This window comes from Cygnus olor, chromosome 11 (genome assembly GCF_009769625.2).
Source record: "Cygnus olor isolate bCygOlo1 chromosome 11, bCygOlo1.pri.v2, whole genome shotgun sequence".
NCBI lineage: Eukaryota > Metazoa > Chordata > Aves > Anseriformes > Anatidae > Cygnus > Cygnus olor.
In genome coordinates, this window is record NC_049179.1 from 9417407 (window position 1) to 9442381 (window position 24975).

The window sequence follows — 24975 nt, forward strand, 5'->3', positions numbered from 1 at the left end:
ATAAAGTATAAAGAATATGCCGTGGAGCGTGAACCCTGGTAATTCAGCAGAAATGGGATAACATAACGTGCCCTCTTTAGACCCAGAGTTTGTGCTGGGTCGCCTGGTAGTGCGCAGATCCAGCACTTGTGATCATAGCACCCACCGGTTGTGGATCTGCAGAGGGAGAAAGAAGCTGATGAAAGGACAGCATTGCGGCTGGGGCTCACTGGGAGGCTTAAATTGTAGCTTGCAAAGCAACTGGAGAGCCTTGAATGCAAGGAGTTATTTCTTTGTCCTGCAAATGTGTAGAGCAGCAGTGGAAACGTGTGTCTAAGCAGAGCCTGAGGGGATGACGGAAGGCTTCAGGGTGGCTGCCTGAAAAACGCACAAAGACACCGTGCCCAGGCTGTCTCCTCTGGGCTGCAGAAACAGCCGTAATTTCACCACTGCGTGATCCTCTGTAACTGCTGTTACTTCTGGTTGGAGGCAGGTCATGATAGCATTGCAGGGAGGTATAAAGGCTGCGAAACCGCCTCTCCTTCGGGGCAAACATCAGAAACAGTTAAGTTCCTCTTCGGAGGCGGAGGGCTGAAGCAATGCCGCTTCCACCCATGGCGCAGCCGCTGTCCCCACCCATGGCAAGGTATGTGCCAGCCGCCTCGGGGCAAAAAAGGCTGGCTTGGGAGTTTTTCCTCCCTGCAAAAGCAGCAGAAAGAGCAAAGTGGTGCTGCTTTGTGTCCAGATGGCCTGGCTCCAGGCACGGTGCTTCGGGCACCTCCCCTGTCACTTGGGCTGGGACGTGCCTTAGCAGCGGCCCAAACCTCTGTCCTGGGAGCCTTCAGCAGAGCAGAGGAACGTGAGCCATCAGACAGGTTGCTCAAAAACAATAATAATAATAATGACTAAAAGGCTATCTAGCTGAAACCCCCGTGTTTCTTCGTTCCTTTCACAGCTCTGAGCTCCCTCTGCTTCAAGTCCCTTGCCACGTCCCCGCGCCGTGCAGCCTCGGTGCTCCGGGTTTGACACCGCCTGCAGCGAGCGGGGCCGCGGCGAGCTCGTGTCTTCGAAAGCGCGGGGCGGCAGGAAGCCCTGTGCTTTCCGGCGGAGCTCGGCGCCGACCGCAGCGGGGCCGGGGTAGGGGGGGAGATTTGGGACCTGGAAAGGGATGCGGCACCCCGGGGAGGGGGAGCCAAAGCCCCGAGGGCTGCCCGTCTCCGCCGCGCCGATGGTTTGACCCCGAGCGGCAGACAGGCTGCCTTTCGGAGCATGCCTTGCTTCGGGTCGGTGCACCCGGGTGGATGGGAACAGCGCGGTCCCGTCCCATGCAGAGGGACTGGAGGGCACGAGTCCTGCCGTGTGCGGGCGCACCTGGTAGCTCACAGCGACCGCTTTGTTCTGCCTCAAGTCGCTTACCCTTGCTGCTACAGGTCTAGCCGCAGGGGTGATGTTCTCCTGCCTCCTCCAGACCTTTTCCTACGCCCCGGTGGCTTTGCTTTTTGCCTCCAGCAGCGTTTTGGCCTCTTGGGTGGGGAGAGATGAGAAAGCCGCCCGTATGCCGCGATAGGGACGCGAGGCCGGGCAGACTCCTTGGCACCAGGCGCGCCGATAGCCCTGCTCCAGCGATGACAGCCTCGCAATTAAAACCTGCAGGTGCAGCGTTTTTGCCCTGGCCAGCTGCCTCAGCGGAGAGCCGAAAAAAATTGTTTCCAGGAATAATTGAGCTTAATTAGAAGCTTGAATTCCCCAGGGCCGTGCTGCTCAGTGTTTCTGTGCTTGTCTGGAGTCATGCAGGGGCTGGAGTGCACGCGGGCCAGCCGCAGAGGTCCTGCCCTGCTCTGCAGGTACTCCGGGGTCCTTAGCGAAGGCAGAAGATGCTCCGAGCTGCGTGGAGGGGACGAAGAAATACTGAGAGCAAGCAGTCTGCTCCCCTACTAGGTCTCAACCTGGTTTTCCCTTTCATCAGTGGGACGTTGGTTTGCATCATTTCCAGATGTTTTGGTACTAACTGATGATTTTGCATGCTCGTTTTAGGGAAATGCTCCATTTCTTTCAGGCCCTGCAGAGGGTTTCGGCTGGGTGACCTCTGCTCGGCCAGCAGAAAACCTGCAGGAAGCCTTAGAGCTGCCCGAGGAGCAGCAGCAACCCCCAGGCATGCAGTCAGCTCGGTTCGCACAGCTCCCCGGGCTGCTTTGCAGCTCTGGAGAAACACAACTCACAAACTCGAGCGCGATAAGGTTGGGGGAAGAAAGAAAACCACGTCAACGCCGAGGAATGCGGCCGGGACAGAGCCCGGTCTGCGGCTGGCAGAGCCCCCAGGCAGGGGGGCTGCTGGTAAAGCCCCCCTGCACCCTCAGCAGGGACCTGGGGGTAGCCCCAGCCCCTGACGGCCGCGAGCCTTTGCACCGAGGGCAGCGCGGTGCCTGCGCCCTGGCCGTGCCGGAACGTGCTGTGCGGTGCCGTGTGCCCCGGGGACACATGGACATGGGGTGCGGAGCTCCCGCAGGCGGTGGCCAGGAGCCCTTAGGGCCAAGCCGAGGTGGGGGCAGCAGGGAAAGCCCCGGCCCCCGCCTGCTGCTCTTCTGAGCAGTGACCCTGCTGCGCCTGCCCCGTGACCTGGCCCTTGGCAAACGCGGCCCCTTTATAAAGGCGGCGAGGTTTTGGCCGCTGGCTCTTGCTCTGAAAGCGGAGACGGCAGCAGACGAAGCCGGGGGCTCACTGTGTCCCCCGGCAGCCCCGGGAAGCCCCTCCTCCTGCCCTTCCCTGCCAGCCATGCTCAGGGGCTTCCCACCCGGGGCTCCTTTCCCTCTGGGGAAGCCACCTTCGGGCTGGGATTTTCCCCGCTGTGACCGAGCTCCGGGGTCCCTGCACCCTGCGTGCGCGGTGCTGCAAGCAGCAGCCTTTTTGCACGGGTGGCACTCGGTGGCCAAGCTCCTGCAGCGCTCCGTGGGCTGTGAGTATCAGCCCCATGCAGCTGCTGGAGCACCTTCACCCCTGCAGTCAATGAACCCGGGCGCTTGCTTCAGTGGAAAGTCAATATTGACTCTCTGCCGTCGTTTGCATGCGTCGGCACTAAAATTAACAAAAGCAGAACAGAGCCCACGCTTCGTTCCGATGCCAGTTTTGTTGCAGTGATTCTTAAAAACAAAATAAAATAAAATAAAGTGGTTGGGCTTATTGACGTTGTGTGCTGGGGGCTGCAGGCACAGGGCACCCGGGAATTGCTCCCATCCGTGCCCCGGGGCTTGGAGGGAGGATGGAGGTGGGGAGGTGATGTGCTTGTCTGTGTAAGTCACCAACTTATTAACATCCCCCAGCTTTGTCCTCCTTGAAAAAAACATCCTTCCCCCAAAGCATCCCCCTCCTGACCCCATAGCACCCCCATCCTTCCCCCAAAGCATCCCCATCCTGACCCCAAAGCACTCCCATCCTTCTCCCAGGGCACCCCTCTGAGCTGGGCCACCTCCGTCCCTGCCTTGCCCCCAGCTCCCCGGAGGGGACGCGGGTGCCGGGGCCGGGCAGGGAGCAGCACGGGCCATGGGAACCGGCGGCATCCCTGCGGTTTAGAAACTGGAAATAAAAGCTGAAGCGGTTTGAAGGCTCGGCCTCGAAACAGGGAAGGTGGCGGGGAAGCCGAGAGGAACCAAAACCCGCCTGCGGAGGAACCATCGGGGCAGCGAGGGAGAAGTGAGAGCGGCTGTGATTACTGCAGGCGGCGGTGGGAAGGGTGTCAGTGCTATCTCTGCCTCTTTCACTTCCCCGTCCCAGTGCCTCCTCCTGCCTCCAGCCTCGCTTTTTGCCCCCGTGGCTGCCCAGGGGTGGCCGGGCCCCGGTGCTGTGCTCAGGTGGTGAAATCCTGCAGGTGTGGGGCTTTTAGCACTGGCTCCCTGCTGCTTTCCCTCCCTTGCTTTGCCCTCGCCTTTAAAAGCATCCCTGCTGCCCCTCTGGGGTGCGGAAAGGGGCTGAGGGCTTCCCTCTGAATTAAACCAAAAGAAAAAAAAAAAGGTGTAACTGGGGGGAAAGAAATGCCAGGAAAGGTGAAGCCGCTCCCTGAGAGCCGACCACTTTCATCCCAGAGGAGCCCCGGGCTCGCGGGGCTGGGCAGGGAGATCACAGACGGCGCCGTGTCGGATGTGCTGGAGCTCCTCCAGCCCTGGACGGTGCTTAAATAGAAAGGTTACGTACCCGGGGGATTTATTTCATCTTTTAATTGGTTGTTTGTTTACATGTCTCAGGAGCTCTCTGCCAGTGTTTGCTTTGCTGGCTCACTCAGCTCCTGCGACGCCGGGACGTGCTGGGGCTGGATTTCAGCTCCTGCCACGGAGGCGGTGGTGATGGAGACCCCAAAATCTGGACTTTGTGACACCCCTCTCCTGAGCAGCGTTACGGAGGATGGTGCAAAACACCCTCGTGTTCTTATAGTCCTTTTCCTTCCAGCATGGTTGGGAGCCAAGGGATCCTTGCCCGGGCTCAGCACCCCTGCCCAGAGGGGAGGAGGGCAGGGATGCTCCTGGTCCTCCTCTGGAGCCAGCGCTGCCGGAGCTGACATCAGCAGGGATTTTGGGAGGAGCTGATGGGTGTCTCTGCAGGAACATGGGCTTCTTTATGTTGTTTTTGGGGCCGCAGACGTGTTAACGCCTGCTTTGCGCAACCAATCAATTTCTCAACCTTTTCTCTCTGCAAACAGCTGGGGACGGGGGCGGGTTGCTCAACTGGGGACAGGAGAGCCGCCTGCCCTGCCTGCCTCGCTGACCGCACGGGTCTCCCTTCTCCTCTTCTTCCCTCTAGAGCCACGCCTGGGAGCAGATCCTTGTCTTACCCTCCCTTTTTCCCCCTCCTGGCTTGGAGGCGAAACTCCTCAGGTGCCGTGGCTTACATCGCCCACACTTTGTATTTTATTTGCAGGGGGAGGAAGACGATGGGCACTGTGCCATGCCGAAGGCTAGGTGCCACCCTATGATCCTCCCGTGCTTGGTGTCACCAAGCTTTGGTCCACATGGCCAGACGACAGCGGGCATCGCGTGCTGCATCTCCGTGCCAGCCCCAGGCCACCCGTTGACCTGCTTGAGGAAGGTGCAGGAGATGCTTGGAGCACGCAGGAGGTTGGACCGGCCGACCAGGAAGCCTCCGAGATGTTGCTGCCCTTGGGTACGATGAGGGATGAAGGCTCTGGGGAATTTTTCCCTCTTGCTGCAGGCTGTTGGGGGAAAAAATATATATCGGAAGCTTCCTGGCTGAGCACAGTGGAGTTTTGTGTCAAGACAAAACAAAACAATTGAAATCCCTCTTGCTTCGTGCCGTGGGCTCGGATGGGCTCAACTTCAGCCACGGGATGGGGTTGGATGGGGCTGGGGATGGATTTGGCCACCTTGGGGGGTAATCGGAGGTGGCACGGCCACCGTCAGCCTTCATCACCACCATCATCATCATGGAGGCACCTGGGGTGGGAACCACCTCTTGGAGAGCTGCCGGAGATGGGAGAGGTGCTGCTTTTTGTGCCGCCGGGGAGCCTGGGGCTGGGATTTACCCATGGCAGCGGCTGCTGGTGAGAGGTCTGGAAAACCCGGGGCCTGCCGCGCCTTGCGCCGGGCTTCCCAAAGCGGAGCAAACCGAGCCCGGCCCATTAATTACCTGCTCGGGGACAAAGTTCGTGGGTTTGGGCTGCCCCCATCCATGGAAAAAAAACAAAAATGCAAATTAGGCAGCCTCGTTAGACGGCGGGACGTGTCTCCTTAGGCTTGCACAGCTCCCTGGGCCCGATGCGCACCAGGCTCCTTCCATGTCCTGGCGCCTGCCTCCAAAAGCAAGGTTTTAGTGTTTTTTTTTCTTATTTTTGTTCCTTCCTCCCCCGTAACCCTATTGATTTTTCCACCCGGCCCTGAGCCTGCATCCACATAGGTGCATGCTCGGGTTTTGCTAGCATCTGGTCCGCGGCCGACCCTGCCCCAGTTGGCAGCGTGGTGCCCCGCAGGAGCCCTGTTTTCCCTTTGGTGGCTTCTGCCTTATCTCTCCAAGGCTTTTCACCTGGTTTTTACGTCAAAGACACGCTTGGGAGCCGTGTTGCTGGCGTGCCCCAGCAGTTTCAGCCCAGGGCTGCCGGGGATGGAGCCCCCGCAGGCTTTGCTGCTTGCTGGGCGCTCGCCTACGAGGTGGGACATGGGTGGGTAAAGCCTCCCTACGGGGAACCCATTCCCTTTCCATAATCACCAACCACAGCATTAAAAAAAAAAAAAAAAAAAAGAGAGAAAAAAAAAGCACTCCCCAAAAGCTGAGATCCCCCAAAAGGGGAGAAGATCCCCCAAAAGGGGGGAATAAGCAGCGTGGCCACGTCTACAGGATCCCACCAACAATGACTTTCTAGACATCCTTCCATTAGGTTTCCCAGTGGAGAAAACTGGCAGGCGAGACCCAAAGCCACCACCGCAGGGACAGGGGAATGGGGGAGAAGAGCAAAGCATCGCGCCAGAGGAGGTCCCACAGCCCAAATGTCGGGCCCGAATCCAAAACATTGTGTTGGGCACGACCAAGAACTTCGCTCATTTCTTTTTTTTTTTTTTTCCTTCCAGGCACTGAAAATTGCTGCATGGGCAGAACGAGATTTGGAGATGATTGATGGGTTTTCTGTGCCTGCCAAGCAGCTGTGCTCATTTTACGGGCATCAGACACCCGGGCTTGCCCTTTCTGGCTGGAAATGCCAGCTCCCAGGTCTGGGGAGCTCGCGCCCCATGGAAGATGCTCCAGTTGGCTTTGCATGACCAAAGAGTGCCCTGTGGTCGGAGAAAGGGTTTTCCTGCCTCGGCTTTTGGGGTTGAGGCGCATCTTCCACCACGGAGAGCCTCGAGGGGTCCCTCCGTGCCACCCCATGCATGGGGGTGCAGGGCCATGGGGTCGGGGCTTTCCGCCCTGCCCCATTTCCCTGAGCTGCGGGGCCAGAAGATGGCTCAAAGCCGAGGCCATGGCGTGTCCCTGCATCTCAGGGACAGCTGCGGGTGCCACCAGGCTCAGCCCTGAGGGGCGCGGTGACCACACGCCACCAGGGTGGGACCCCAGGGGGTTTTCCAGCAGGGAACTCTGCCTTGCCTTGGCCCTGCCAGGGCAGAGCAGTAATTTTCCATCCGGCTTGGCGGCGTGGAAACACACCCAAGCACGGAAAAAGCCTGGAAGGGAAGAAAGAAGAAAAGGAGACACTTGGCCAAGGCAGCTTGGCGGGGTCCCAAGGCGAGGAACAGCTTCAGGTTCATCCCCTGTGCATGGACCGGGACCCCAAACCCTTCAACCCTATGCTAATAACAATCTGTTTATTGCCCCAGGTGATTTGGTCTCCATCCCCGGAGGAACGTAATGCAAGGAGGGGGAAAGGCTTCTGTGCAAAGAGTGGGGGAAGAAACTGGAAGAGAGACAATGGGGGCGGGTAGGAGCGAGTCCCGGGAGGATAAATCGGGGGTGGTTGCTCCCTGCCCCTCCTTTTGCCAGATCTGGGGCCGCTGAACCGAGCCAGCAGCCGGCAGGCTGAAAGCAACCCAAAGGAGGTGCTTTTCCACACCGCTGGGAAGAGAAAATCCCAGGAGGGAAAGCCACCAAGGAGCAAGCCTGGGGTGACCCGGGCTGGGCCCCCAGCCTCGACAGGGCAGGTTCTGCTCCTGACAAAGAAAATCCCCTGACATCTCCTCCCGGCTCTTTTGTGCAGCCCCCCCAGGGATATCCCACCCAGGGGACCCTCCCCAAGCCCCTGCATGGGGCCAGCCCCGGGCACTGGCTGGCCGAAATGCAACCGCCCCAGGGCCAGACCCAGCTCTGTGGCTGGAAGTAAGTCCTTTTATTATTATTTTTCCCCCTTTTTTTGGCTCTTTTGGCCGGATCAGTTCCCTGGGGCTGCCCTCCCTGATCTCACAGGTTACAGGTGGTGGAAGGACAAAGGCAGGAGCAGCTGGGCAAGGAGGAGGAGACGGGGCAGGCAGGCCTGGGGTGGCTGTGCTCAGCCCCAGCAGCTGCTCCAGGGGCCGTATTCTGCCCATGTCCTCTGAACCCCATGGAGAAATCAAGCCACCATTCGCTTTGCCCCTTACAAGTACATTGTCCCTCGCAGCGGGCAGCAGACCCACATGGACGGTGGGGTTTCCACCCCTGGTGATGGTTCTTGGTGTCACAATGAGATTTTGGAGGAAAAGCTGAGCAGGGGGACACGGGATCCGGGTCTCCAAATTTCTCATCATCACAGAAAAAAAAATAGTGGAGACAAAATCCAGCTCCTCATGGTCATGTTTGGCATCCCTTGGGGGTTCGTGCCCACTCCGCTGTTGCCGGGGGGATATCTCGTTATCTGCAGATAATTATCTAGAGATAATGATACCTGCATCCACGGTGAGGTCTTACTGGGTCTCGTCCTTCCTGCCTTCCTGGGGCAGCTGCGGGTAGTGGGAGTGTAAAGGGAGAAGCTTGGTGGTGCCTCGTCCAGAGGTGGCCACCACCAGCCGTGCCCCAAAATGACCACCAGCTGCTCCATTGGGCTCCTGGGACCTCAGAAACCTCTCCTGGCCCCAAAATAATGGGGCCCTGAGGAGTTCATTGAGGGCTTCGTGTCCTCGGGAGGCAGTGGCTCCAATTCTCTCCATCCCGCTTGCATGATGCAAGACCCAGCTCGCTCCATGGGGAACGGGCAAAGTGTGAATTAAGAGCAGCTGCACAGCTCTCTGGCTCCAATTAGCTCTGTAATTAGGCCTTCATGGAGGACATGGCTACCTCCAGGGGTGTCTCCAGGGTGAGAGCTGCTAACAAGCCTGGAGGCCCTGGGATGGGGTTAAAGCCACCTCGTGGGTGGGAGCGGAGGGGTGGGACAGGAGGGATGGGGACACCCTTGGGTTGGTTCAGTTGGGTGCGGGGCAGAAATTGGAGAAATTGCCCCCAGATTTCCCTGGGCTCTTGAGGAACCAAGACCCTATGAGCATGTTGATACAGGAGGCTCCAGTTAGAAGCTGCCCCCGACGCCAAGCGATGAAGGCTCCAACTGCAGAGCCATAGAGGACATTGGTTTGGGTTTTTTTAGGAGGGAGGATCACTGTGTGTGTAGCTGTGGGGCTGCAAAGCCTCCTTGGGGTGATGACTGGGCTGTCCCCATTGGTAGGGACAGAAAAATTCAGGATCAGCCCTTGCTGGTCCCCCTGGGTGCCAAGTTGTGCCACGATGCTGCTGTTTTTGGGGCATCCAAGGGACATCCCATCTGCCTTTCACTCCAGGGCTTGCAGCCCTGCTCCTCAGTCCCTGGGGTCCCATCCTGGCCACAGCTGGGAGAAACGAGCCCAATCTGGAGCCGGCACATTTCCTGAGCGCTGTCAGGGCCCGAAGGCAGCGAACCACAGATAAAAGTTGCCCAAGCGATGAACCCGGAGATAGCCGCCAGCACTGCCGGGGCTGAGAAGCCTCAAAGAGACAACTTGAAAACCACACGCGGCCGAAATCGGGCTGGGGCAGGCAGATCTGCTCCTGGGCTGCTCGGGGGGGGGGGGGCCTGGCACTGGCGCACCCATGGGTGCTCAGCCCCTGTCACCCACCCCATGGCCGTGCATCACCGTCAGTACCCGAGCTCAGCATCACCCCTCAAAGACCATTTCCCCCAAACTGCCCATGTCCTATTCTATATGTTTAAATATATACATATTTAAAGTTCCTATCTACTGTAAGCACGCTGCTTTGCTGCACCAGCAGCCCAAATTTCGGTTGGTGCTGCGCGTGAAAAGATGAATCACACAGGAAGCTGAAGAGAAGGAAATCTGCAGCAAAAAGAGAAAAAAAAAAAAAAAAAGCAAACCAAGAAACACAAAACCAAAAAAACCAACCCAAACCACAAGGCAGGTATTTGCTTAGGGAACAGGTAGAGAAAAATAAATAAATAATAATAATAAAAATGTTGCAGGGAAAATGTAAGACCCCGAGGTATGGTGAAAGGGGAGTTATATGGCAAAATAATGTGTTTTAGAATAAGTCATTTTTAACAAAACACCCCCTGGAAATGAGTGGAGGCTGCCCTGAGAGCCTCTTGCCACACGTCCCAGCATTGAAATGTCTTTTTAGCAGGAAAATGGTATTACAGAAATTACAGGGTAAAACCAATTGACCTAGCAGACCAAAAACTAAGAAATCTGGGGGCAATAACGGAAGATTTGGGGGAGATTTGGTTTTCAGAGTTCTGCAGGTAGGTGTTGGTATACTGGACACCCATCCCTTAAAATAAATTGGTCCAGAGCAAGTTTGCTTAAATTCTTACGAGTTTTGAGGCTTGGACGATGCCAAGGGGAGGGTACTGGTGAGGAAGAGGAGGAGGAAGAGTGGCATGAAGGTATAAAGGGTTATCTGCCACATCAAGAAGGTGAGCTGCTGTCCTGCCCTAGATGGGAAAAATTAACGCCAACGATTTCTTTATGGCCATAAATCCAAATAAAAAGGTCTGCTAAGGGTTTCCTAAGACTTGGCTCCCTTCCACCGCTGCCTCCCCAGAGCTGCTGTAAATTAAACAAGCCATGAGGGTGAAATAATGGTCAGGAGCCCAAGAATTTGGGCACCTGGCCTTGCTCCATGAGGTCCTCCATCACCGAGACTTGCCACCGGGCACTGTTCTGCGCCCGCTGCTGGACTGAGGCCCAAAACCCCCAGTTTCAGAGGCCGGGGGAGGCCGCCGAGCCTCTGCCAGTGCCTCGCCAAAGGGCGTTGGGTGCCTCCCTTCCCCTCCCAGCACCGGTGTCACTGGGTTTCAATGGTCCCGGGGGTTCGTCATCGCTCGGGGCTGTTTGGGGCAGGGAGGCTGCGGGTGAGGGCTGCGAGTGGAGGCCGGCGGGCAGCCGCGAGGCTGAGCGGAGGCTCGGCGGCCTCCTCCCATCCCTCCCCGTGAAAATGGGGGGCTCTGGGGGGGGGGGGCGGCAGAGCCCCGACGGGCTCAGTGCACATGTGGGGGAGGCCGTCCCGGCCTCATCTCCTCCTCCGGCCGGCCCACGCGCGCACCCAGCCTCCTCCTCCTCCTCCTCCTCCTCCTCCTCGCCCTCCTCCTCCTCGCCCTCCTCCTCCCACTTCCTCCGCACAATGCAAGCAGCCGCCCGAGCGGGGCAGAAGCAGCCGCCGGCCCCCCCCCGCCGCCGACCCCCCCGGCCCGGCGCCGTAAGATGCTCCCGGGGAGGCAGCGCCGCGAGGTGAGTGCGGGGAGGCTCAGCCTCCGCCTGCCCGGCCTCCAGCCGGCCGCGGGGCGCGCTCCCGGCTTCGCTTCGGTGGCTGCTTTTGGGGGGGGGGCGAGGCAAAAATAGGCCGGAGCAGCACCCCCCCGCGCCCCCTCTTGGAGAGGGTTTCCGCGCCCTGCCGCGGGTCGGGCGCGCCGGTGCTGGGCTCCAGCTTCGGTTTCGGGTTTTTATCCATTTATGGCCGGTTTAGAGCATGTGGTTCCTGCACCGTGTGCGGCTGCTGCTGCTGCAGTTTTCTTCAAATTCCCCCCCCCCCCCCGCCCCGTGAAACATCACTCGGGTGCTTTGGGGAGCGGTGACCCCCGGAGCGGGGCTGTGCCGCACACGTGCCTGCAGGTGCACGCGCGCTGGGGAACCGGATCCCAAAAAATCTGGGTGCCAGTGACAAATCCCAACGGGTTCCTTCCACCTGGGGGAAGCTCGGGAGCCATGGACTTCTTTGGGGACACGCTGGGAGCAGGCATGTGTGGCCTCCCGGCCGCTCCCCCAAACGACCTGGCCGCTGATCGCATCCGGAGCTGGCGGAGACATCGGGAAGGTGACCTCCTCCTCGGCAGGGACACAAGGTCCTGCGGCTGCAGAGCCGCTATTGCAGCCGGATGGGAAGCTCACGGGAAGCCCCTCTGCCAGCGGCCAGCACCGCCAGGCGTCACCTCCGCCACCAAAGAGGGGACACGGGGACACGGGGACTGAGCACGTGGCCATGGCAGCAGAGCCCCAAAGCGATGCCGGAGGACTTGAGGCTGTGTTGGTGCTACCTGCGTCCTCCCCAACGAGAGGCTGCTCCCAGGCCTCGCATGGGGGGAGGCAGAAAGGAGCCTCCGTGCTTATATCCCTTAAATCCATGGTGTTTTACCTGCCTGAACGCTCAGACGAGGTTGGATTTTGGGAACGGTGCTGGGGGGATTGTCCCCGTGCTCCAGCTGGGAGCGGGGGTGTCCCCCTGACATGGGGTCGGTTGCACAACGGGTGTGTGTAGATGGGCATGTTTCGGGGAAAGGGGAAAAAGAAGTGTGGGAACACCATAAATTGTGAAATTCCTGCTTCCTCCCGAGCCTGGCATCCACCCCAAGCACCGTCCCGACCACCAGCCGTGTCGCTGTGTGTGGAGGGGGCATCTCCAGCTCCGTGTCCTCCCATTGGGGTGCGTGGGCAGCTGCCTGCCCGGCCGCTTCCTGCTGACTTTTTGTGTTTCTCCTCCCCAAAACCTCCCGCCCCAAATGTCCCATGGTGACCGAGGGATGTCAGCGGGGAAACGCGTTTCCTCCCCGCCGTGTACAGAGCGGGGACAGACCCTTGTAGCAGAGCAAAACCACCGCGCTCAGCGCCCTTTATCTACCCCAGCAAGCTCACCCAGCTATCTGAGCCATTTCCCCTTTTGTGGACGAGGCTTTTATCTTATCTCCACGCTCTCTTCCTCCGTTTCCTTCTCTGTTTCTCTGCTAACTCTGGCCACAGAAAGAGAAAATAAACAGGGAGTGGAGAAGGGGCACCAGACCCCACCGCTGTTCATCCCTCCGGGGGGGTTTTGGGGGCTGCTGAGAGAGGCTGGGGATGCGTGGGGTGGCGTGGGGGATGCTCGCCGGGCTCGGGAGGTGGTGGGGGGTGCCCAGCGGTGCTCTGGGGGGCACGGAGGGATGCTGGAGGGGTCTCAGGGGGATGCTGGAGGCATCTCGGGGGGGTGCTGGTGGTGCTGGGGTGAGGAGGAGGAAGGCCGGGCGGTGCTGCGACGGTCTGCCAGCTCCACCTGCTGGCACACGCTGCCTGCTGCTGCGGAGCCCACCCCAACCCAGGAGGGACCAGGGGGGTCCCATGGGGATCCCAGTAACTTGGGGGAAGGATGAGGTGGCCGTGGGTGACCTGTGCTCTCTCTGCCCCTGCAGGAAGGCCAGCTGACCTCGCCTGCCACACGCCCCAGTCCCGACGCTGGCCGTGACGTATAGATGGCCGCGAAACGTCACCCGGAGCCTCTGGACGCCATCATCTTCAACAAGCTGCCTCGGGTGGATGCCGAGCCCGGCCCAGGCTTCCCCCCCGTGCTCTGCAAACCCAGCCCCGTGACCACAGCCGGCCCTGAAAACCACCTCAGCTACAAGGGCTCCTACTTCTCCTGCCCGCGGGCCGAGGGCCCGCTCCTGCACTGCCTCCTCCACCGGCCCCGCAGCCCCCCGCCGGGCAGGCTGGGTGCTGAGCAGGGTGCGGACGCCCTGGTGTGGGATCTGCTGATGGCGCGGGACAAGTGGCCCGGCCACCAGGGCCACCCCTTCCCGCTGAAGAAGCCGGTGGCAGTCCCCAAGCCGGTGTACGCGGCCCCGCTGTGCTTCACCCCGCTGGGCTCCCGGGGCGGGGACAGCACCCTACAGAGGGCACCGGGGGCTGCATCCCCCCATGGTGAGCCCCCCCGCAGGGGTCCCCACCCCGAGCCCAGCCTCCTGCCGCTGCCCCCGGCCTCCCCCATTGCCTTCTCCCCCTATTACGCTGCCTTCGAGAAATACCGAGGCCCCCCCGCCGCGCATGACCTGGCCAAGGCCCCCGAGCTCCCCGGCCGGATCCAGGACTCCTGGCCCAAGCTCCGTCCTCCCGCCAGCAGCCCGGTGCACCAGGAGCATCCCCCGGCATGCTACCCGCAGCCTCCCTACCCGCAGCCTCCCTTCCTGCAGCCTCCGCGCGCAGAGCAGCCTCCGGGCTCCCTCTCCTCCTACAAAGCCCTCAGCTTCGCGGCCAGCGGGGAGCCTGCCCCTTTTCCTGGTGCTTACCTCAAACCCCAAACCCCCAGGAGCTACTTTCCTGGCCCCTTGGATGGCTTCGTGCCGAGGCCGGCTGGACCCAGTGTGCTGCCCTCACCGAAGACAGCGGGGCTGCCGAGGGCTGCCGAGCCTCCACTGCCCACCGGGTTCCTCCAGCCGAGCACCAATTTCGCCTTCAGCCCCATGGAGGCAGCTTTATTTGGTGTCACGGAGCACCACGGGGCTGGGCGAGCGGTGCCGGTGGAGCCCTGCGGAGGGAGACCGGTGGCGAGGCCTGGCAGTGCCTTCCACCCCGTCCGCACCCCGCAGAAAATGCCCGAGGGACTCGCGAGGACGTTCCCCAAGGGAGACGCCGGCTACGGGCTGGATGTGGTGGCCAAAGGCAGCCCCATCCCTCCCCAGCACCACCCAGGCACGGGGGACGCTTGTAGGGTTGGGGACACTTGTAGGGTCAGGGATGCTTGTAGGGTCAGGGACGCTTGTAGGGTCGGGGACGCAACCCAGGAGCCTGCTGGGGCCACCTGTCCCCAAGAGAGGCTGAGGGACCTCAAAAGCCGGGAGATGTCCAGGGAGATGTCCCCCGCCTCGCCGCCAATGCCGGTGATCAACAACGTCTTCAGCCTGGCGCCTTACCGGGAGTACCTGGAGGGGACCGAGGGCTCCGCTGACGTCCCCGTCCACAAGGAGCACACCCGGGGGGACACCCCGCCCCAAAATGCAGCCGGCACTTGGGACCCCAGTGCTGTCAAGGTCTCGGTGACGCCCAGCGAAGGGGAGGGTGCTGACCAAAAGGTGCCCCCTGAGGGGCCCAAGGCAAAGGCCGTGTCCCCAGAGCCGCCGGCCAAAAGCCACGGGGGGCTCCAGGGCAGTGAGGTGGCACTGGACCTGAGCTTGAAGAAGAGCCTGGTGACAACGGGGGACACCCGCCCAGACACCGGACAGCCCCGGGAGGACAAAGAGGGGCCGCTGGGGAAGGTTGAGGAGGTAGGGGAGGACACCAAGCCCCCGGTGCCACCCCAGCTGTCAGAGGCTGTCTCTGGGGTCAGGAGCCACTTCCAGAGCTCGGCTGCCTTCATGTCCAAGAAATACAAGATCCTCAGGTCCTGGGGGCCACCCCGTGCCCCGCAGCCCAGCCCCTTGCCTCGCAGCCCCCCCAGCTCCCCGCCGCCCAGCACCTCAGCCCCACAGGGGACCTGCCACCGCCGCCTGACACTGACGGACATGCTTGTGCCCCAAGCCCCCCCTGCGCCGGGGGAGGACGGAGCCCCCCTGCCCGCCTGCTGCGATGCCCTGGCCCGGCAGGGCTTGGGCAGCCCGTGCTTTGCCACCCTGCACGCCGCCCTCTGCGACGTCCTTACCTGCTCAGTGGCCGGGTCCTCCCCGGAGCTGCTGCAGGAGTGGCTGAGGAGGACGGAGCCGGAGGAGGTGCTGGCGGAGATGCCCAGTTCCCCACCCAAACCCAAGAACGGGGTCAGGCTCCCCGAGCCCCCCAAGCCCCCCAGGGGCAAGGAGATCTGGCTGGCTTTCCGGGATGTGGCCGCGCTGCTCAGCAAGCTGCTGTCCCAGCTGGAGACCTTCATGTTCACTCGCAAGTGTCCCTTTCCCCACGTGGTGCGGGCGGGTGCCATCTTCATCCCTATCCACGTGGTGAAGGAGAAGCTCTTCCCCAAGCTGCCCGGCGCCTCTGTTGACCAAGTGCTGCAGGAGCACAAGGTGGAGCTGCGTCCCACCACGCTCTCTGAGGAGAAGCTGCTGAGGGACCTGGAGCTCAAGAGCTGCACCTCGCGCATGCTGAAGCTCCTGGCTCTCAAGCAGCTCCCTGACATCTACCCGGACCTGCTGAACCTCCTGTGGCACCACTCTATCAGGCAGCAGCTCGGTAGGTAGCTTGGTGGCACCCCAACCTCTTCCCCAAGGGGCTCGTGGAAGGATGTCCCACCAAAAACCAAGGATGCACCACTGAAAAATAAGGATGTCCCATCAAAAATCAAGGACATCCCACCAAAACTCAAGGATGTCCTGCCAAAAACTAAGGATGCCCCACCAAAACCCAAGGATGTCCCACCAAAAATTAAGAACACCCTACCAAAAACCAAGGATGTCCCACCAAAAACCAAGGATATCCCACCAAAACCAAGGATGTGCCACCAAAAAATACAAGGATGTCCCACCAAAAACCAAGGATGTCTCATCAAAAATCATGGACACCCCGCCAAAAACCAAGGGTGTCCCATCAAATATCAAGGATGCCCCACCAAAAATCAAGGATGCCCCACCAAAAACTAAGGATGTCCCACCAAAAATGAAGGATGTCCCATCAAAACTTAAGGACACCCCGCCAAAACCCAAGGATATTCCACCAAAACCAAGGACGTCCCACCAAAAACCAAGGTTGTCCCACCAAAAAGCCCCACCAAAACCCCCGAGAGCATCCTGCACAGGGACTGGATGGTGACATATGCCCCCCCACCACCTTCCTTCTCCCAGCCCCTTCCCTGCCACTCCTCGCTGGCTCTCCGAGCACTCAGCCGCCCAGCTTCCCGAAATCGGCCTCCACGTGGCACGGACCGTGCAAAGATGAGGAACCCCAAAGCTTTTCCCAAGGAAGCCGAGCTCCTTCCAGGTGTCTCCAGGCAGGTTCTCAGGACGGGGACAATCCCACTGCTGCCCCTCGTGTCCTCGTGCTGCAGCTGGAGGCCAGCACCGAGAGCTTTGTGTTGTACGGGGCAGAGGCCGGAGGCTGGCCAGTAGGTGAGTCTTCTTTTGTGGGCGTTTGTAGGGATTTGTCACCTTTGTGGGCATTTGTGAGGGGTTTTCATGCTCGGGGTGGACCAGGAGGGCCACGAGAGGGGCTGCTTGGGCGGGGTTGGGATGGTGGGGACCCCGATGTCCCCCATGACCTGAGGGAGAGACTGAAGGCATCAATAGGGCTGGGGGAAATGCACTTTTTCTTGATTTTGTAAAAATTACAGGGGAATTGCCTTCACAAGGAGGCACCTTCATATTACAGCTTCTAAAATAATAATAATAATAATAATAATAGTAATTTATATTTGCCTTTTTATTTCAGAATTCGGGTTCACCCACTGACCATGCTGGACCAAGGTGCAGGGAGCAAAGCTGTCGGGGTGCGAGCTTCAGCCCCGGATGGATGGAGAGAGGCTGTGAGGAAGATTTGGGAGACTTTTAATGCCAAAAATGCTCCCAAAATGCTGGGGGCATCCCAGGGACCCCCCGATACCCCGGACATGCAGCCTGCCTTTTCCCCACTCCCAGGGCCTCACAACCTCCATGCTCAGGTGTTTCCAGCAGCGGAAGAACGAGTTAAAATGAGGATTATTGTTATTAATTATTATTATTTTTTTTCACTACAGGAATATTTATTTTAAACTAAGAAAACGGGAAAAAAAAAAAAGGGAAAAAAAAACCACACCCGTGACTTTTCTTAGCTAAACGGGGTGATGCGGAAAGCAGCGTTTGCTGACAAGCCTGCAGTTTGGTTTTAGGGATCGAGGAATCTCTGCTTTATTTAATGTTTTGTAAGACTTTCAGGAGGTGCCTCACCTCATTAAAGGGCTTGGCTCCTTTTCCAACACCATGCTCACGTCTCTGCTTAGTGGCCGGGATGGGGGGACCCAAATTATCACTTGGGCAGCCCAAACCCCATTGTTTGTTTTTTGTGGGATCGGTCTCCACATCCCCTCTGCTGTGCCAAGGGCTTAATGAGGAGCTAGGGGGGCACCTGTGCTAATTGGGACCAGCTGGAGCTGAGCTGTGATATGAGATAAAAGATCAAGGCTGGGGTGGGGACTTGGTGCTTCCTCCTCCTGGTGGGTGCTGTGAGGTAGGGGCAAGGTGGGCATCTTCTGAGGTGATGCTTGGGGATTTTGGGGGGGGGGGGCGGGCTGTTTGGGGTTTTGCTGTGGGGGTTTTGGGGTGTTTGGGGTTTTGCTGCCTGTGTGGGGTGAGGAGGGGGGCTAGAGAAGAAGTAACAGTGGGTGAAGCTGCATAAGAGGGGCTTTGGCAGGGGGCTGGTCTTGATTTGGGGTCTGCCCTGGGGACAATTTGGGCCCCCCCCAAGGTTTCTCTCTCACCCCCTGCAGCCACGCCATCCCTATGGGCTCTCCCCAGCAGAGCTGTGGGGTGACCCCGTCGCATCCTGCAGGTGACATGTCCCCGATGCCCCGCAGTGAGGGGGACATGGCCCCAGCCCCGTGTCCTGCCTCTGGTGGGCTGCGGTGCAGGGCTGTCCTGCTGCTGGCTGTCTGTCTGTCCGTCACTGCCCTGCCCCACGGCCTGGGCTCCCTGGTGGCTCCATTGCCTGGCCACTTGCCCCAGAGGGGACACGGGGACCCACACAACCACCCCACGATGGAGCCACCTGCATCTGAGGGCACCTCGGGCTGCTCCTGCGGTGAAGGAAACTCCAATCATGGCATGGGAGCTGCGGGACTGGCCCTGGGGACACCAACTGGAGCTGTGATGCTGGTGGACAACAGTGTGCCCACATCTGACCTGACCACATCCAGTGGCTTCTCCGATGTCCAGCATGAAGCTCCTGGAGCCCCAGCGAGGAGCCCCGAGGGACAGGAGCGAGCCGTGAGCCCCAGCCCTGTCCCCTGCCACCCTGCAAGTGGTGTGGGTGAGGACCATGCTGCTGCTCACCCGCAGCCCCCTGTGGGGCCGTCCCCAGCCCTGCCATCAGAGGAGACATCTAGCTGGGCTGGGGCTCGTCCTGGTGCTGCTCCGGTGCCTTCTGTCCCTGCTGTCACACCAGTGGGGCACTGGTCCCTGGGCACTGTCTCTGTGTCTCCTCCCAGTGCCATGTCCCCTCGTGTCAGCCACCCGCAGGTGCTGGTCCCTTCGGAGGGAATCAGGGGACCTGCTGTCACCTTGGAGGAGCAAACTGATCCATCCCCACCACCCTCCAAAGCCCATCCTGTCCCTGTGTGGACGTGGGTCCCCAGCTCCTCAGGTTCCGCTGAGGCTGGGGTGAGCTCGGCAGCCCCTGGTGCCACCAAAGCCCCCCATGAGGATGGAGCAGCTACGGGGGCTTCCTGGCCTCCAGAACCCACGCTGGGCTCTGTGCCATCTCCCAGCTCCAGCACCCTTGCTCCCAGGCACCCCCCCAGCACCACCAGCTCTCCATCCCCATCCCACCCACCGGCTTCCCCTGCCCCAAGCTTGCAGACCCCAGCAGTCACACCTGCTGCTCATCCCATGTCCAGTCCTTCTCCTGTCACCTCCTGGCACCCCTATGATATCCCCACGGCCACCAGCTGGGTGGCAGCAGGAGGAACCCTCACTGCAGAAGCCACATCAAGGAGCGATCCTGGCTCAGTGGGGGCGCAGCCTCCTGTGCGCACCCTGCCCCTGAGCTTCAGGCTCCTGGGCATCGCTTACACAGAGGCTCTGAGCCGCAAGGCCTCGGGGAGCTACAGGCAGCTGGAGGATGAAGTGAAGCTGATGGTGAGTGCCAGCAGAGCCCTCCAGGGGGGCTTTGGGCGGGGAGCCCTGGGCACGCCAGCTGTGGTGTGTGGGAGCTCCCCATCCCTGTGCTTCTCTTCCAGCTGGGCCAGGCACTGTCCTCCTACGAGACCTTCCTCCAGGCCAACGTCCTTGAGTTCAGGTGGGTGCAGGGTGCCCATGTGGGGCTGCCCCAGTGGGAGCGGAGCCCCCGCGGTCATGCTGTTGGCTCCCAGCTGTGGGTCAGCCCCAGCGCCTCCTCTCCTCCCCAGGAATGGCTCGGTGCTGGTGTGCGGGGAGATCTTGTTCCGGGGGGATGCCCCCAGCAGCTCCCACCTCATCCGCACGCTGCTTACGGAGGCGAGCAGAGCAGGGGACACCTTCAGCTGGCGGCTGGAGCCCCGCTCCGTCTGGTCTGGAGGTAAGCCAGGAGGGTCTGCAGCGGGGTGGCCGCCCCCAAACTTCCCCCTGCGCACTGATCCAAGCCCAAACCTCCTTGGTTTGGCCCTCATTTAACCTCTGTGCTCCTGATCCACATAAAACCGTGCGGTGCTAAGGGTACTGGAGACCCCTGTGGCCCAGTGCTGGTGCTAAAACTCCTGGGTTTCCCCTTCTTGAGCCTGAGCCCTTCCACCATGGGCAGGAGAGCTCCTGCCCTTCACTGACTGCTTCTGCCCTACAGCGTGGGCCCAGGGCTGGGCACATAGGTGGGGGAACAGGCACAGACAGGGGTTTTCTCACCCCTTCTAGGCTTCAGCTTGGAGAACCTGGACCCGGAGAAGCTGTCCATCTCTCTCACTGCCCTCCAGCTCGGCCAGAATGGGGCAGAGCCCCTGGTGAGCGAGGTATGGTGAGCCTCAGGGACCATTGGGGACGGTGCCCTGGGAGGGGAGGACGCGGGGCCAGGAGGAGGGGGAACATTAAGGCTGCCTGGAGGGAGCTGCTCCTGGTCCCTCAGGGTCTGAGGGTGAGCTGCCTGCTAGGGATGAGCTCCTGTCTCCTCCTCCTCCTGCAGGTGATTCGGGCTCTCAGTGCCCTCTACCCTGTGAGGAACTTCACCATCAGCCGCCTCAGGTATGGGGAGCCCCTCTCCAAAGCTCCCTGCTAAACCCCATTTCCATGGCTCTGAAGCCACAAGCTGCTGGGCAGGCTGGGGGATGCCAGCAGGATGTTCCTGCCTTGCTTAGAGCCCTTCTCCCCCCTCAGACCCCTCAGGGGTGACCTGGAGGTCACCGGGGATGTCTACCTGGACACGGCTGTCCACACCGATGTTGCAGCAGTGCTGCGAGCCCTGACGGTGCTCACCAGCAGCTCCGTGGACCTCAGCTCCCTCTCGGTGCAGGGTAAGGGTGGTCCCTGCAGGTCACGGGGCTTGTGGCCGTGTCTGCCTGCCAAAACCCGTGTCCTGCCCCCCTAGGAGCCAGGCTGCCCCTGCGGGTGTACCCCGTCTCCTTCCTCGTCACCAACAGGCGCTTCAGCGAGCGCCTCCTGGACCCACTTGCTGCGGAGCACCGGGGGCTCGCCAGAGACCTGGGAGAGGCGGTAGGAATGGCTGGGGGAAAGGGCTGGGGGCCTCCTGGGGGCTGAGGACCCCAGAGGAATAGGGTCTGTGTTGGGGTACCCACAGCAGCCCCTCGGGAACCTGTTGGGTGACAGCTCTGAGGCTGTGCTGGTGGAGGTCTCCTCCCTGAGGTGGTGGAGATCCCTGGGGACTGCTGAGCGAATCCTCTCTTCCAGGTGGCGAGAGCCCTAAAGGGGCACAGGAGCTTCCTGCAAGCAGTGATAAGAGGATTTCTGTGAGTGGGAGCGTGGGGCTGCCTGGGCGGGGGGGGCTGTGTGGGGGGCACAGGTCTGGGGGGCTCTCAGACATCATCCCTGGGCTCTGAGGATTTGAGCCCAGGAGGGTTTGTGGCAGGGTCTGACATCTTAGGGGCCTGGTATCTTAGGCCCTTGGGACCGAAGGGATGTACCCAGGGGGCTGGGAAGGAAATCCCAGTGCCTCCTTGTGGGGCTCTGCTGGGACGGGCTGGTGCAAGAGCTCTCCCCAACCTTCCTCCCAGGCCTGGCTCCCTGTTGTGCCATGGGGATGTGCTCTTCCAGCCCCCCACTCCCACCAGCCTGGAGGTCCTGGAGGCGCTCGCCCTCTCCGTAGGGCCAGATGAAGCCTTGGCTGGCTCCAACTTCCAGGTGGACCCCTATTCCATCGCTGTTGGAGGTAAGCTCCCTTTGGGGCAGGAGCTGGGGGGCTCTATGGCCCCCCAGGAGGGTGCTGACCACTGGCTCTGCTCCAGAGGACACCTTGGAGCCCCCCCCTGCCCCCGGCTTTCCTGAGTCCACAGTGGCCATCATGGTCGTGTGCATCCTTGGCATCATTACCGTGCCCATCGTCTTGCTGGTGGTAAGGGTGACATCTGTCTCTGTCCATCTGTCCCCTCGGTGGGGTCATGGAGCTCGGGTGACAGCTCGGAGGGTGGTGGGCATGAGGGCTGCGGTGCTTCACCTAAATAAAAGAGGGACTGGGGGGGGGGGGGGGGGGGGGAAGGGGTTCTGGAGGTATCATGGCTGTCTCAGCACTGCACAAGGATTGGGGTGTTCAAAAAAAAAAAAAAACAACCCACCAATAATCCTGGTGGGGGGAGGCTGCAGCCTGGTGCTCCCCTCCCCAGTGCCTGAGGACCAAGAGGGGCAGCTGGAGCGATGTGGCTGTCCTGTGGAACAGAAGAGACCCTGAAGTGGGGACGCAGACCCTGGAGATGGAGAACCAAGGGTTCTGGGTGGCCTCTGAGCAGGTAAGTGGCCTTTGGGGGGGGGGGGGAGGGCTGGTGGGGGGGTTTCTGGTGGGAGCTGCAGCCAGGTACCTGTGGGGGGCCCTGGAGGTCACTTTAGTGGTCTTGGTGGTGGCTGGGCTGGGGATGGCCCTTCGTGATGCCGGGATCTGGAGGGGCTCTGAGCTCCCCTTGTGGCTGCAGGAAGGGGAGGGGGTCCCTGCTGCATGTCCTGGAGGGGGACACAGCCACCTCTGTCCCTCAGGACACAGAGGAGGCTCCTGCGTGCTGGCAGACGGACTCTTCCTGATGAGGGAAGGAGCTGCTGGGCTGAACAAGGCAAGGAGAAATGCTGCAGCACTGTCCCTGCTCCCGCTTCCCTGCGGGATGCCAGTTGTCTCCTGAGAAGGACGCAGTCCTGGTAAAACTCTGTACGGTGACCTTTAATAAACTGTTTGTAGAACCCCACACCCACCTCTCCTGCATGGGATTCAGTGTTTTGTGGGGCTTGCCATTCACATAGCCTTAAGAGCTAAGTAGGGCTTGGGCAGCCCAAACCATGACCCCGAACCTCCAGAACATCATCTGGGCAGCAGTGTTGCCTTCTTTAGAAGGCCTGGAGCTGCTGCCCATTCAAATCTGTAGCTGCTGTGTTGCAAAGCAGGGGCCCTGAACTTCCTCAGCAATGAACCTCTGCTGCCACTCCCTCTGGGGACTGGGGTGGGGGCAAGGCTAAGCAAGAGCAACTCTGAAATATTTTCATATTTAACTTCTCTTTAACCTGTGTTGTTTTTCCCCTTTCCTCATGGAAGCTGATGGCAAGCTTTAGCTGGAATAAAGGGACAGATGCCCCAGGGCTGGTAGATCACCTGTTTAGCACTAGAGCCGGGTCTTGGACCCTTTCCCTCTTTTTTGGGGGGGTCTCTGGCACCACTATGCCTCCCTAGAGGCTGAAAACAGCAAAGGTGTGGAGGCGTTCCCCTAAAATTTGGGCTGTCTGACCCCCAGAAATTGGGGCTGTCCAGGTATCTCATTTATTAATGTTGTCATTAGTGTTGTTTTCACCAGCTTTAAAAATTAAAACCCCACTGCACCCTCCCCCCCCCCCCCCCCCCCCCCCCAAGGGCACCAAAGGCGACTTTGCAGTTCAACTCTTTATTCGGTGCTTGTGCCAGGCAATATTTATGCAGCGTGCAGCTGTGGTGGTTAATGTTGGTACCCCACTTATGACAGCGATGGATTTATGGCCTTGTCAGAACCTGCTTAAAGCAGCTGGTCAGATCCTGAGCATCTCTGCTAGTGCCCAGCTGGAGAGCTCAGACTGCAAGGAACCAGAGTGTCCAGGGGCTGGAGCTGAAATGCAGGACACAAACTGAAAAAAAAAGATCTGGAGGGAGGAAACAGGGGCCACAGGCTTATATATTTGTACAATGGCACGAGCTGAAATCACAGGTCACAAACAGAATAAAGACCCAACGTGGAAACAGCAGGCACAAGCTACAATGTGAACTGAGAACAGCATCCTGATGGTGAAACCCAGGAACAAAATCACAAATAAGTATCAGCCACTACTTATACACTGGCATGAGCTGAAGACACAGGTCATGCACTGAGAATAGAGATCCAGGCGTGGAACGTGGAACACAGGGATATGAGCTGAAAACAGTGTGCTGGTGGTGAAACACAAGGCAAAACAGCATCAGGTGGCTGGAGATGGGAGAAGCCCGAGCATCTCTTACCCGCAGCGTGCGGTCTCTGGGGCTGAGCTACAGGGATGGAGCTGAGCCGTGAGAGCTGGAGCTGGCCGGCAGGGCACGAGCTGCAAACAAGGATCCAGGGGTGAAATGTGGGCCTTAAGCCAAAATGGTCATGTTGGTGGTGAAACCCAGCCAAAACTAGTTATCGACCAGTGTATGTATGCTAGCACAAGGTGAAAATGAAGGCCACAAGCTGAAAACACAAAGCTGGAGGTGGAACCTAGGGCACAGCAGGCAAAACCAGCGGTGCAAGGAGCTGAAGCAGTTCCTACCTGGTGTGTACTGAGATGCAGGGCTGGAGCTGAATGAAGGCCTGGAGCTGGAAACTCAGGGCCTGAATTAAAAATGTAGACCCGGAGCTCAACTGCAGGGCATGAGCTGAAAATGAAGATCTGGGTGTAAATAAATCCTGGGGTGCAGGGTGAGATGAAAACATTGCTCAGCTGGAGTTGTGAGAAGCTAGAGCATCTCTTACCTGGAACAGCCCATGTGGAGCTGAGCTGCAGGGCATGAGCTGTAATTAGGCAGCGCTGAAATGAGCTGGAGCATCAGGTGTGTGTGCAGTGCCTGGAGCTGGGACAGGGCTGGAAACCCAGTGCTGGAGCTGAAATTAAACATCTGGGACCAAAATGTGCTGGAAACATAACAGGGAGTGAGGACGCAGGGCACTGGGTGGGTGAGAATGGGGTGTGGGGAAGGGAAGGGGGCATGGGGATGGACCCAGTGGGGAGCAGTGGCCCCACTGCAGGCACTGCTGGGCACGGTCTCCACCCAGTAGCTCTTGGTGACAGAGGACAGGACAGGGCCCCCTGGCCCCAGGACCCCGCACCCAAGGGACCTCTGCCCACCCCGCCCCCCAAAGGCACCCCCTGCCCAAGCCACCCCCCCCCCCCCAGCTCAGTTCTGCTGCTCAAAAGAGATTAAAAATAATGAAAAAAAAAAAGCCCAAAGCAATGGGTTTTTAATGGGTTCAGTCTTTTTTTTTGGTGTGTTTTTTTTTCTTTTTTTTTTTTACAGCTGGTGAAAATAATAATAATAA

The 24975-nt window shown here is 59.8% G+C and overlaps 2 protein-coding genes and 1 long non-coding RNA gene across 4 annotated transcripts; 2 read left to right on the forward strand and 1 right to left on the reverse strand.

Annotated features, from left to right (window-relative positions):
- The first annotated feature begins 10994 nt into the window (after window positions 1–10994).
- Window positions 10995–16703, forward strand: C11H15orf39 (chromosome 11 C15orf39 homolog). The gene is given in 4 exon segments (XM_040570631.1): window positions 10995–11156; window positions 13085–15827; window positions 16586–16611; window positions 16614–16703. Coding segments are annotated over 3 exon segments (2799 nt in total). The 5' UTR covers window positions 10995–11156; window positions 13085–13144.
- Window positions 16704–17742: 1039 nt separating this feature from the next.
- LOC121076326 lies at window positions 17743–22733 on the forward strand. Its single transcript, XM_040570554.1, has 13 exons — window positions 17743–17792; window positions 18052–19417; window positions 19519–19577; window positions 19687–19835; window positions 20165–20259; window positions 20430–20488; window positions 20621–20757; window positions 20832–20956; window positions 21152–21210; window positions 21475–21629; window positions 21706–21812; window positions 22081–22203; window positions 22445–22733. Exons 2-13 carry the CDS (start codon window positions 18065–18067, stop codon window positions 22487–22489), a joined length of 2466 nt encoding a protein of 821 aa, XP_040426488.1. The 5' UTR covers window positions 17743–17792; window positions 18052–18064; the 3' UTR covers window positions 22490–22733.
- A 514-nt stretch (window positions 22734–23247) lies between these two features.
- LOC121076357 lies at window positions 23248–24773 on the reverse strand. 2 transcript variants are annotated; one of them, XR_005823472.1, is made up of 4 exons: window positions 24412–24773; window positions 24209–24314; window positions 23919–23998; window positions 23248–23532 (listed from the first exon to the last, which is right to left on the reverse strand). It is a non-coding gene; the product is annotated as an uncharacterized LOC121076357 (long non-coding RNA). The 2 variants fall into 2 exon arrangements; XR_005823471.1 differs by having other exon boundaries at window positions 23248–23998.
- Between the last annotated feature and the right edge of the window lie 202 nt (window positions 24774–24975).

What these genes read in the sequence shown, in the direction of transcription:
- LOC121076326 (XM_040570554.1), top strand. Translation starts at nt 18,065, where the DNA reads ATGGGCTCTCCCCAGCAGAGCTGTGGGGTGACCCCGTCGCATCCTGCA. An exon ending in GCCAACGTCCTTGAGTTCAG is followed by an intron (nt 19,578 to 19,686) that starts GTGGGTGCAGGG and finishes TCTCCTCCCCAG; the next exon opens with GAATGGCTCGGTGCTGGTGT. An exon ending in CTATTCCATCGCTGTTGGAG is followed by an intron (nt 21,630 to 21,705) that starts GTAAGCTCCCTT and finishes GCTCTGCTCCAG; the next exon opens with AGGACACCTTGGAGCCCCCC.